We start from the raw sequence: 13,792 nt of genomic DNA, 5'->3' as shown, positions 1-13,792 counted from the left end.
AACTACCCAGGGAAATTCAATAACCATGCTCACAATCTCTTTTTCAAAATTACTTCTCTATATATGAAACACTGACATGTTTTAATAAATTAATAGATTTAAAATATTGATATATAGCCTCTTTACAGATATATGTAGTGGAAAAAAAAAAAAACAAACCCAAAACAATGTGAATAGTATTACTTCCTTAAAAGAAGAAACTGCTTTTCTATCAGAAGAAAAAAAGATGTAAAATAATTCGGCAGGAAAATTGGCAGCACAGCATATTGACCAAAAGAAGTGTCCCAAGCGACCATGTTTCTTTTCTTTCTACCAGAAAGAAAGTTGTATAAAAATGATCCAAGAATCCCACAGACAGAAACAGAGGTGCTGCATATATTGACAAAGATTTTACACACCTGACTGGTCGGTAGATTTCCTTAACACCGATGAACTGGAGCTGTTCCATGATGTCAGGAATACTCGCACAGCGGGTGAGGTTGATTCTCGGGTAATAGAGCAGGTATGACAGGCACATTTCACTCCTGGTGCTCAGACCACCCTGAAAATGGGATTTTTCTCTAATCAGGGTAGCACTGGAATCCCACAGATTAAAGCACTGATTAGCATTCATATGCTAATGGAAGGTGTATTAGGAGGCCCAAGTTTATCTTGTACATGAGGTTATCAAGTAGCAAGAGGTTATTACATAATTAATTACAAAATGCTTTGGAAGCTCAAGCAATAACTTCTAAGTTAAAAGACATCAGAAAGAACACCTGTGAATAAAATAAGGTTCATATTATATTGAACTGTACTATCTGAGAAGTTCAGGTTTGCTTTCTGCTGCCCCCGAGTTACTTCGATTTGCCACGTTTCAGAAAAGTGGAACAGATAAAGAAAAAAATCTTGTAGGACAATTAATCTGTTTAATAAGAAATTAAGTGAGCTTTGCCTACTAAAACAGAGGCTGGGATGGAATATGAATCTCTATGAACTTAGGTTGGAAGTACATATGCCAATAAAAACAAAGAAGGAAAATAATTATTTATATTAACAGATAATGTTGACTCAAGAAAAACTGAGCATGCATTATAAAATCAGTTATTAAAATAATATTTCTATCTAACAGAAGAAACAGACTCTTGAACAGTCTTCCATTGAGAACCACGTGGCAAACAACCAACTTAAAATTAATCTTGGTAAACATGAACAAGATTATAAACTGCATGTTCCTAAATCCTGGGTGGGAACAGTTCCACAAGGGTATTGGAACCACAGGAATAGGAATGGAGAAAACACATGAGCCAAGAGTTAAACAGGACAAAACAGGACACAGTAAAACAGGACAAAAACTCCAACGCCTTCATTCTTGCTCTTTTGCTTGTCATTAAATAACTACTGCATGTGCCTACATGCAATCCATTATTTAGGGAGAAGTATCCCTTTGCCCTCCTCATGCCATGAACAGTTCTTCCCTGCAAAACAGACAGCCCTCAGGTCTCACTTCCCAGAGGTCTGGATCCAGCCACTCCCCAGGAAGCAGCACCAGACCCTGGCAGGGCAGCTAGATCCCTCCCACAGACATAGTGGGTTTGGCATCATTCTGTGTGTTCCTAGACAACTGGCACAGTCCAGCCCATGTCCAAGCAACCAAATTTATGTCACCTCCAAAACCCAGTGACTGCATTGCAATGGCCAGTGCCTCTGTTAGCCTATCAAGTAGCTTCTGGGGGACTGTGCCAAACCAGAGCTGGACACCCTCAGGAGGGAGGAGTGGTTTCTCAACACCTCTTCCCAACCCAAAGGACCTTCATTCTACCTGGATTCTGTGTTAGGCACAAAACTAAATAGTTGAAAAACCTCCTGATCACAGCTTATCTAAAAATCAATACAAAAGAACTGGCAATTACAACTCCAGGGAAAAACGTGTAACAAGTTCATAAAAATAATTCATTACGCAGAATTTGCATGCTAATACACGTTGTGAAGAAAGCACTCCTTATACCTTAAAAGTTTGACTCCTAAGGATTTTTTAATGAGCTGATGAGCTTATTTCTACAAACTAGTCATATGAATGCCTTCAGCAAAAGATCAGACTAAGATCACAATAGCTCAGATGACTTTAAAACCTAAGAATCTATGAAAGGAAAGACAATATGCAGTTGTGTGCACACAGGCATTAGCAAATAAATTCACTTTTTTAAAACAGTGTTCTGTGAAAAAGCTTCTAGTCCCCAATATTATCCCCTATACTTATTTTGATCCACCAAAATATTGCTTACCCATGTCATGCGAATTCGGTCCACAGTACTGTAGTGGCATTCTGTGACTAAATTATCCCCCTGAAATACAAAATTTAGGAAGTTCACAGTTCTGAACTTTATCAACACTAGTTGCAGGTAACCACAGATGACAGCAAGCACTTAAGTAATAAATATCAGAGCAGTGGATATGACTTTTTGAAAGAGTGAAGGATTAGGTAATTGCCATATGTTAAGGCCTTGGCACTTAGCATTCATATTATCCAGACCCTCAGGGATCCCCCCATGGATTTAAACAGAGTCTTAATAAGAGTGTTGTCTGGATTTCTTTTAAAATAGCAACGAAGGTACCCAGTTGCCATCCAATTTTCTGGAAAATTATATAGTAGACAATGTAAACAAACAATTCTTGCTGCAAAACTCATCGAGTGCTACTTTACCCAGGCTAATTTACACTGCCAACTTCAATAGAAATATTTGGCAAATGAGGAAAAGAAGGCTTTCCACATCACAAAAACAACTATATCTCTGCCAAGCCTGGGAGTAGAGGAGTGGCAGGCAAAGACTTCACTGCATTGACAGATATGTATGGGAAAGGCTGAATACTTTCCTTCTCAAGCACTACAATTAACTTTTTGGTGTCTTGACAAACTGATCTACAATTCGGTAATAGTTTCACTCCCTATACCTAATCAAGTACAAATCTGAAAATCACCGTGATTATCAAGTGGATTTCTTTTGTATCATCATCTTGCCTTATCAACCATTATACTTCCCTAAAAAAAACCAGATCACCCTTCAAAGGCTGAGAATTTCTCCTTTCCTACAGGCTGTTTCTCCAGATCAAGGCTAGCACAATCTGTACTCCAGAGTGCTGGAAGAAGGTGCATCAGCCTCATGTCAGCCAAATGGAGACAGAGGTTTCTGAAGTAGCTTGAGCTGGCACAGCGTCCTGCTTCCAGTGGGAATATTCTGTTCCTGTCAATGAGGTCTCTGGCTCTCATATCTTACAGACTGGATAACATTCATTAAAGTTGTTCCTTCTGTGAGACTAGATCTGCTGCTTCCAAATGGAGAAGAGACTGCTACTATGTGAAGAAAAAAAATAACATGGGCTCCACAAGCTGAAAGAAGGCTACACTCTTGGGAGAGCTTATGACAAGAACTTACATGAAAAATCATACCATTAGTTAATTGATTAAACTGTTCTCTGAATTACACCAGATAATGTATGTAAAGCTGCACTGGTAGTTTTGCATAAGATGAAAATGAAAGGCATAGAAAATGGTTCTCTTCAGAGAAAGAATTACATCTTCTACTTGAGCTGGCTTTTTTTGTCAAGTTGTTGTTACTATCAAATACTCTTTATAGTTTTTCTGTTGCCTATTCCCTTATGTTCTTGAATTTTAAGAGTCTTTCTGCTATAATTTTCCTAAAAATAATACAGGCTCTCTCTGCAAACCTGTCATCTTCTGCCAGCCCTCTTCCTAAACCTTTCAACCTTCTTTCCTGAAGGAGGTAACTTTGTCTTTGAAGCCCCTAGACTACTAGCAATTTGACTTCAAAGAGTAAATTCTGCATTTGAACATCCAGGTTTTGCTGTAGAAATTAAACAATAAAGTTAGCATTTTAGCTTCTTGTCTTTAAAGTACAAATATCAAAGTTTCTCAGTGTGGGAGAAGAGACATAAGAGAGAAAGGGGCTTGAAGAGAAGCCCCTGAAGTTTAAATCATGGGGCTCCTGACCACACTTGAAGTTCAGTCATTTCAATGTTCTTTTCAGATTTGTTTCCCTTAGTGATTCCAATTGTAAAAAAAATTCAATTTTTTGACGTTCTGTGACTTGCAATTTAAAAACATTCTTGTTCACATGCACCAGGACAAGCTACTCTCCTGGCCAGATCTGGAGCACCCAGACTTTGTAGCACTAAAATTTCTGTCATCATGCCAAAACTTTAAAAAAGATACTGGGTGGAACAAAAGAAGAATGAATAATTTTTAAATGAAGAAATTTAAAAATACAGACTCTTTTCATGCAATACCTATGCATAGCTTCTGCTTTATAATATAATTGTAGTTGGAATATTTCTACAAGTTATCTTGCATTATTTTCAGGAATACAGTAGATAGAGTTGAATGATTTCTTCTTTCAAAGGGTTTTCTTTACTACTGAAACATCACGTGGAACATGAGCATGGAGTTTTACTCCCAACAAGAAAAAGTGTGAAACAAACAGAAGATTTGGCTGATGGTTAAACATGTTTGTAAGGCTGGATACTTGCTGTGTGCAAATATTGAAGATATGCTACTTGGTCCCACAGCTCTGTAAAGCCATACAGAGGCATTTCCATTATTCATCTTTCTGGATGCATGAAAATCGTACAGCCAGGCACACAAGGGATTTTCAGATCTCCTTTGTTCAAACATTTGTGATGGTAAAATTCAGGTTATTATGGATATCAAGTGTATACAAAGAATAGCTTGATTTGGTGAACCAAGCCAGTTCTGTGGTGACTCATGTGGACACTCCCAAGACACTGAAACTTTAATGCATTACTGACTCTGCGAAAAGTGGAAAAATTAACAGAACATCCAAGAATTCTATGATGCTAGGCTAAGAAATTCTTTGGCAAATTTAATCCTAAAGGTGAGAAAATGATAGGCACATGATCTCTTAAACACTTTCAGGAAAAGAATTAAGACTGCTGTACTGGCAAGATGGTTCTTTCTTCATTCAGGTACTGAAACTCCTGGAAGTTGAAGTCAAACTCGTCATCATAAGCAAGCAGCTTCTGCTCCTCGCCGTTGTGGAAGTGGCGCATCCTGATAGCTCTGCCAGCAAGGTGAGCGTGGAGAAGTACCGCAAACACTTGAATCCCAGCAGGTCTCTCAGCACCCAGAGCCTGGCCAAGAGAAACCAACACCATCAGTGTTCCCAAAGGCAAAGTAATGTAACGTAATGCTATCTACTAACAGAGTGAAAATATGTTCAATAATGCATTTTGAATTCACTCAGTTTACTGAAAAATGCAGTCTGGAGAAAAACCAAAACTTTAAGTGAAATTCAAGGTTTATGTACAAAAAAGGCTAGGATTTTTTCTGTGATTTTTTTTTTTATAACAAAACCATGTTTTTACTCCTAATGCACACATTTTTAAAAATTAAAATCAACTGGACAGACAATAATTCTCAATAGTTTTAAGACTTTCAAGGGAATCGTACTAAAACTTGCACATTTTTTTTGTGTTAATGGCTAACACTAATTAATGTAGATCTTTATTGTGAAAAGAAATTTCTATGCAGTTACTAATGATGCCAAGAGATGCACTTTAAATTGAGAGGCTGGAGTTGTAACATCCTCTACTTTCAAACTTTAAGTGAACTGGTAGGGAAATACCATAAGTATACATCTAAAAGTTTTTTTCCAGGTCAAAAACATTTGCAAATTAACTTTTCCAAATTGACACAAATCTGGCATCACTCCCATTCTAGCTGACATCAACTGATCTGAATTTCATGTTGAGTATGCTCAGCTTTAATTCTTGTTCAGAGCTCAAGGTAAAAATAATCTGTCACCACAATACCTTTCAAGAACAGCCCTAGGGTCAGAAGGCTCATGATAATGGATTACTCAAGAGTTTTAAGGCTGAAAATGCCAGTACAATACACAATATTTAACACCACCAAGAACAAATCTAAATTTTGTGTCTAATTTAGCTTTCATTGTAAACCATGTTATTAATTCAACTTTTCCCTATAGATGACAAAGTATATGAGAACCTCCCATTATACAGTCGCTACAGATTTTAGACAATGCTTCCATTGCCTGCAGAGATATTTAAGTTATCTTAATGAAACCAAGAACTTAATAAATGCAAAACCTGCTTAGGTTTTCAGTTTCTGTGGCTGGTGTAAGAATGCCTTTCAGGCTTTCATTTCATCATTAGAAGCCTTTTGCACATGCCCAGTTCTATTCCAAGTTATTAATAGCTTTGCCATGGAAAGCAGTGTATGCTTACATATTGAACACAAAATAAAAAATTTGCAAGCCCTGTGTCATCATTATTACTCAAATAAATAAAGCAGCCTGAGTAGTGAGCATGCCAAGTACCCAGTTCAAAAAGACAACATTTTGGAAGACAACATGTACCACCAGATGCCTTTGCTCACATCTTTTAACTGAAACTATAAATCTTTCCAAGAAGTTCAAGTATCTCTTCCAATTATTTCCATGAATGAAAACCAGTAGATTCAGGCAAGGAACATACCTCTTCCAGACATTCCAGTGTGCAGTGACCCTCTGACACAAATTCAGGCATGCCTGGTGGGATATTGTGGAAGAGGCTGACCCAAAGACCGGCTTCAATAACCCCAGCATCGTATTTCCTTAAAACTGGAGTATAAAATAGCCTCAAACCAGAGTTATCTATCAAGCCTGCAACAAAAGAACACAGTTAGCCATGGCTAAAAATCAGGTTTTTAAAGGAGAAAAAACCCCAAACCATACTGCTTCCTGTTTTTCATGCTGTGTCATAAGTTTTCTACATGAAAATCAAGGAATCAATCTCAATATTATGGAAATGTGTGAAACCATATGCAGGAAGTGTTTTTTTCTCTTTAAAATTTTCAAGCCACCTGTTCTCTTCTAGTTGACAATTTTATCTATTTCTTCAACTTGGGTCCTGCCATTAATTATATTTTCCCTTTGCTTTGGATTGCCTGTTACATTACAGATTACCTGAGATGAAAAAATATATCCCTTTTACAATCTCTCCAATTAAGAGAGCACTAATTAAACATGAAAATTGCCTTACTAAATCCCTGACTTGTGGACAATACCCCCACCTTGAGTGAAGTAGACAAGAGAATTACAGAGTACTTTAATGTTGCTCTGACTCAAGGACTTATCTTGATTTCAAAAATTGGTTTAAAGAACCAAAGCCTGCTGTTTGGAGGCTGTGTTTTTTAAGAGTCAAAATAATACAAATCTATTTTGTTCACTCACATATGTTTAGCCATATGTGTTTGTGCATCAATTAATAACTTATGTTGCCTTTGTAATCTAAATGCTTAGAATACTTGTCTTCTTTTAGTCATTTTTATTTGTAAAGATATAACAAAAGATTATTAATCTGTGTTTGCACAGGAACTACATTCTGTTAGTTCATCTATTAATCTCTTTGTATTTTTGAATAGTAACTGAAATAATTTCAACTTTGAAAATGAGCAATGCAAAAATCATATCAAATATCTCAGAGAAGGTAAGATGCTTCCTAGTGACCTATATCAGTCTTCTGAAAAACAAAGCAGACATAGCAATGCCTGAAGCCAAATTTTACATCAATATGATATCATCAGTCTATTTTAAGATAAGCAAATGGCAGAGGTAGAGAGCAGGGACTGTTACACAGTCACTAAAATACCTACAATGGACTAGTGCATATAAATATTGAGGAAAAAAGGATATGAACTGTGCATAGCCAATTAAGAATTGGTAATCAGCCATGAGACCTTCTGCAACATACAAATCACATTTAAGGAGATACATTGTGTCCCACAACACCCCAGCTTTAGCATTTGGGAACCCCTACTCACTCCTTTCCTGGAGAAATTTGTACAACCTTATCAACTTGACTTTTTTCATTTTCGGTATTTCTGCTTCAGAAATTGTTAGACATTGTTAATGTCTAAATGTCAGACACTCTTCTGCATGGCAAAACTCTGGTATGCCAGAGTTTCTGATAACCAATCTCAAAAGAGGCCACCTTCCAAATGAGAAGAGAGTGTTAAGGACTATGAAACCAGAAACAGTGAAACCCATCCACGTTAAACTAAAAAATGTTTCAACTGCTCCTAACTGGGAGCCAAAAGCCACTAGCAATCTGAGTCACGTAGGAAAACATTACTCCAAGTCACAATGTGAGGCAAACAGTGCAGCCTTTCACCAAACTGGGAAAATGCAGGTGCCAAACACACATGAAGGTGACCCAGTGGCAGGTTTGCTGTTGTGTCAGGAGAACCCATTTGTCCCCACCTGAAGCAGATGGAGCACTCAGGGCTGCCCTCTTGCACTCCTGGCACAATCTTACACTCTGTATTTTGCTAGGGAGGAGGAGAAGCATGATCTGGATTACAAATACCCTGCTCTGCCTATGCTGCCTGAATTTTCCCAGGTCTTTTGGGACTGTCCCAGAAAGGCGCAATTGTTCCTACTCCTTAAAAGGAAACAAAACATTACCAGTTTTCCAGCTTTTTGGAGGTATGCTCCACTTAGGCTAAACCAACACTATCATACAGCACAGTCAATTAAAATGATGGATTTAGGAACACACCCAAATCAAAGGGACAAAGCAAAGGGACACAGCTTTCAGCATGTGTTTTCTTGGGATTTCATGCAACATTTGATGAAAAAGCATACAATATCAAGGATGCAAATGAAGTTTATTCAATCCCACATGCTGAAAGCACAGTGTATCATTAAATTAAAAAAAAATTAAAAGATGAAGATGGGAAATGTCAGTTAGGCAGAATGCCATAGCCCACATAGCAAATTTTATTTTAACACATGGGGATGTAAATAAAGGCCAGTATACTATGCTGCATTGGATTTTACTCAGTTTATATGTAGCAACCACCACAATATTCTCAGGTACAGTAGGTTAATAAACTTCTGTTTCAGAACAAAAGAGTATCTTTCCCAGAGGCATCTTCAAAGTTCCCCTGATTTTCCTGGGATCCTTGGTTTCTTCCTTTTACTTCTTCTAAATATAAATTAAATTCAGGAAGAACAATTTTAAAACATTATTGTAAATTTAAAGCTTATCTTTTAAGATAAACTGATTTTACTCAGTGAATGGTCTAGACACCTGAGTCTATACTTCTACTTCAGAAACTGTCCACTGTTCAGCTAGATGTATATCTAAAAAAAATACAGAAAAAAAAAAAAAAAACAACCCAAAAAACCCCCAAAACATTTGAATGGCAGTGGGAAAAACAGTGGGAACCAGGAACTATTGATCAGGAGCAAAAATAACCCTCAGCTTTTTATTTGCTCTGTTTGCCATGCAGTGCAGGGATGAGCACTTGAGTGTAGTACATTTTCCAGCCTGGCAGGCTTTAAAGCCTGTGGGGCTACAAACCTTCTGTCTCTGATGGATTGTCATAATGCACCTCCATAAGGACGAACAGAGGGTCGGCTGCTGTGCCAATGGATAAGCCAACATGAGGAGGGTAGGTGAAGCCCTGGAAACCAATACACACAGAAATCAACACAGAGTTAAGGTATTTTTTGCCACAGTTAAGAGTTAATTTCTCCTTGTAAGTACATTGACTCCTTCTTCCATCATATTAATGATAAAATTTAAAAATATCACTTCTTTTCCAGCTTTCTGAACATGGCATTGTGATAAAATATACCTATTATGTACTCAATAAACTTAATAACTATGTCAATAAAAAAAAGTAGATCTAATGCTTCCCAGAGGACAAGGCGCTGGGCAAACTAGTCTAATTTCACCTCTGACCCTGCTTTGAGTAGGAGGCTGGATTAGAGATTTCCTGAGGTCCTTTCCAACCTGCATTATCCTGTGATCTTATGATTATTTATTCTGTATTTATTGTTTGAGCAGAAAAGGAATATTCCATTTTAAACTTATAAACATTGCATCATCAAGCACTTAGTCTGATAATAAAACCCTTATGAAGAAGTGAATCAACATTTTAAATATTCCCATCTTCTAAAAGCAGTAATTTCCAGGGAATACTGAGGTTGCATGTAATTAGCTTGCTTTTTGTGCACAAGCAACTGTATTCTAAGTAAAATTATTTGAACAATTAAGGTGATCTTTCTGGCTATGTTTCCACTAGCAAGCCAATAAATAAGTAGCTCTGCATGGCAAAACAGCTTGTGCTGGACCCACTAGACAAGCTCTGGTCACGTCCCATTTATTGCTAAAGGTGCTGGGCTCATCCCTGCACATTCATTTTAACTTCATCCCAGAGAGGCCTGTGCAAATTCTCAAACCACTCATGATGATAAACAAAGCTTTGTAAGTGGGGATAACTGGGAGATTTACTCCAAGAGCTCGTTCCCGATTCAAACCAAAATACCAGTATCTCCTAAGTGAACTCATTTACCAAATTCACTTTAATTGGAATCAATCTGCACCATTTTATAGTTTACAGCTAATATTTTAATTGCAATTTGACATTCTAACCTTCTGAAATGTGCAATTTGAGATTCCAGGTTTCTGATGCTTGATGGACATTAATGAATTAATTGTAGTATATAGTAAAAATTATTATCACCTTCATTCTACATAAGAGTAAGCTAAAGTTAGTGAAATGGGTACTTGGGCAAACCAGAACATAACCTAGATCTGTCAGATTCCTCTCTACAGATCTGTAACAACAGGATCATCCTTGCAAAAACCTCCATAGGGCTTGTCAAATGATAACTTATTTATATGAGTTTTTAATTTCACTTAAGATTAAGACAGTTAAAAGTACAAATACTAGGTCAGAGCATAGCTGATGGCAAAAATGCACAAAGAATACACCAGGGATAATGCTCCTTGTGGATTAAACTACTTTTGATGGGTCCATGTAACAACTCTGCAGCATTTGCAGATGGCTTTGGACTGCAGGTTGGCAAATGAAGGCTCCAGAAAGTATCATCACCTCAGTCCCTCTCAGTGCCCAAACCATCATTTGAGGGGGCACACAGTGAATCAAGGGTGTAAAGAGCTGGGATTCTTTTGTAGTCGTGCTGTGTTATGTCAGCTGAAAGCATTAACTTTAATGCAGCCTAAATTAACATGAAATAAATTGCAAACACAGCCTGGGGTGAGCGTGGCATCACAACCTGTATTTTCAGTAGATATGCCCCACTGCCATATGGAAAGTGGTTCTTATGCTGGCTCTGCAGTGACACAGGATCTTTCCAACACTGAAATGATGTTTCTTTGGACAGGTAAGAAACTTCAGAATGATATGCCTGAATGGGGCAACAGTGAAACCAGGTCCTGGTGAGGCACCAAATTGATTAAATTCATGTATAACTTCATCTGGAGAGTTGTGCTTCTGTGTCTTTTATGAAGCCACCTACAGACACTGCTTTTCTTTCTGTCATTACCCACAAGTAGCAGATATTGGTCATTGCTGGAGGCACTGTATTTCCATGTCAGATGAGACAAGCTGACACAGTAAGAGATTTCCATGCTCCAAAGCCATCTTTCTGCCCTAAGACATCAACTCCCTCTCGACTGTTTTCATTACTTTTGGGTTGTCACTCAGGATGACCACTGCACTACATACTTGAAAGGCCAAGAGGAGGTTGAGGACTCACTGCTGAGGCATTTAGGGACCCTGACCCCATACCCCTAAAAACAGACAGATTGAGTAATCACTAATATACTAGGGACAAATTTCATGATTATACACACCCTCAAAAATTTCATGATTATACACACCCCACTGATGAACCATGCTAGACAGACATTCATCCTACCTCTCCTCCAATGGCCCAAGCAAAAATGACTGTCTCACATGTAAGAAAAGAGTCTGGCATGTTGGGGTGGTAACACTCATGCCCATAGTCCAGAACACTGTCATTCAAATTGCTGCTGCACTGGTACAGGAGGATGTGGTGCACCATGTTCTCGTGGCCTTTCTGGATCAATGGCTTAACCTGTCAATGGCAAAAATAAAAGAAAAAAATAAAAGAAAACATATCTCAATGTGACTATTTCAATGCAGATATGAAGACAGGACTAAAAATTCTCTGGTACTTTCATTTTAAAAGAGGAGACTAGATTTTAGATTGTACTTAGCTTGAGATGTAACCCCAGCACTCTGCAAACTCAAGGAGTGAAGTTTCCAAAATTTTCATTTTGCCCAAGTGCATCTATGAGGGTCAGGAAAAGCATTCCGCATCTGGACAAAAACTCTGTTACAATCTTACTTGTTCTCTCTTCTCCCATCCTAGTCTTGCACTGTCACTTTTCTCTCTCCCTGCCCAATCTTGTTTAGCCACATTCCAGCAGAAGGGGGGATATAAACCAGCTGAAAATGTGTTCTGCTGAACCAGCTTGGTGTCTGAACTACTCAGAGGTTTTCATCCCTGTTTCTGCCTCTTTTGTACTATTTCAAATTACAGCTGCCCATAAATTCTGCATATCTAGGGTGAGCCTAGAGGTATACCCCACATTATTCAGCAGCTCAAAATGGACTTTGAAATTTTTTTGACATCTACAAGAAATTAGATTTTTTTTTTAATCTGCTCAGTTGTAAAGACTTTATTAACATGAAGTCATTTTTGAGAGGTTGGGTGCTCCAGCCTGTTTATGGCAGTGATGAGCTGGAGGGCTCTCAGTGGTGCTCCTGTGCCCCCAGTATAATCACACCACAGAATTTCTGTGTAGGCTAAAATCATTTAATTTCCATGTAAGTTTTCACTCCCTGTTTGGATGGGTGATGTTAAATCATCTCTGTCAGAGATGATGTCCCTGGGGCAAATATGAATACTTCTGAAAATAATTATTTTGCATTTCAGAATGATCATATTCCACAGTAGAGGACAGTATTAAAATGAAAGGAGTGTTTCCCTTGCTTTTCCTTTCAAAGATTTCATCCTATTCTATCATATCTACCTTCAAGTTCAACAAGATAAATATTAATATTTTCACAAGAAAAGTAAAGCTTTGACAATGCAACTCTTAAGAAGCAGGGTGCCATGCAGTATTGCATTTCAGTATTAGGAAAGAGAGGGTTACTTTAAATAGGAAAAGAATATATATGCATCCTAAATTTGCATCCATTTCATTCTGCAGGCACATCCATGTGCTACTAGAGGACAGGAACAGGGTAAGCAGGAGCAGTTTATCACATTATTAAAATATTGTCAACACAATTTCTCTCTCTGCATTTTGTTCAAACCACTAGATCAATTACAAAAGAGGAAGGGCAGGAGGAAGCATCCAGAGCCTATGTGCATCAAGGCCACCCTTGCTGACAAGAATCTGCAAAGTACATTGAAGTTGGGCTCTTGGAAAGATCAGATGCTGCTGAGTGCCTGCATGTCCACCCAAGAAGAGCACAACCCACTTCCCTGCACTTGGAAATCAGTGGAAGGATGCCAATTGATTCAGATGCACCAAAGTCTTATTCTGGAGGGAAGACTGAAATACTCCATAGGGGATCATCTGTACTGTTCTCAGTAATCCCTGTTTCAGTCAGCATTACCATCATGGTGAATTACTGCACTGTGGAAGTAAAAGGTATTTTTGAAGCAGATGAGTCAGTTTTTCCATGAAATAAGAATGTATTCCCCAATATATCATCTGAATGACAAAGATTCTGAAATACATTTCAGCTTGATGGTGCTTCTTCCCTCTTTCCATCACACACCTGCAAGTACTGCAGAGCCCAAACACAGTCATAACATGGCAGCTTCTACATTAAATACCAGAATGTACCTCTAGATTTTTAAAGCTCTGCATACTGTATATGTTAGTCAAGAAAATGGTTGTGGAAATATTATCCCTCTACCTA

General features: G+C 38.0%; 1 protein-coding gene across 2 annotated transcripts in view; it reads right to left on the bottom strand.

The window, feature by feature from the left end:
• MOXD1 (monooxygenase DBH like 1) overlaps positions 1-13,792 on the bottom strand; it is a 64,117-nt gene that overhangs the window by 5,434 nt on the left and 44,891 nt on the right. For both annotated transcript variants that reach the window (XM_050972441.1, XM_009095224.4), the window contains exons 5-10: positions 11,751-11,930; positions 9,382-9,484; positions 6,511-6,677; positions 4,954-5,145; positions 2,265-2,324; positions 399-541 (exon numbers count right to left, since the gene is read on the bottom strand). In XM_050972441.1, the coding sequence (XP_050828398.1) occupies positions 399-541; positions 2,265-2,324; positions 4,954-5,145; positions 6,511-6,677; positions 9,382-9,484; positions 11,751-11,930 (845 nt within the window). The remainder of the gene's footprint in view (positions 1-398; positions 542-2,264; positions 2,325-4,953; positions 5,146-6,510; positions 6,678-9,381; positions 9,485-11,750; positions 11,931-13,792) is intronic.

The sequence above is a fragment of the Serinus canaria genome, chromosome 3 (assembly GCF_022539315.1).
Source record: "Serinus canaria isolate serCan28SL12 chromosome 3, serCan2020, whole genome shotgun sequence".
NCBI classification, from domain to species: domain Eukaryota; kingdom Metazoa; phylum Chordata; class Aves; order Passeriformes; family Fringillidae; genus Serinus; species Serinus canaria.
Note: the sequence above shows the minus strand (reverse complement) of the source record. Positions and strands in the feature narration are given on the sequence as shown.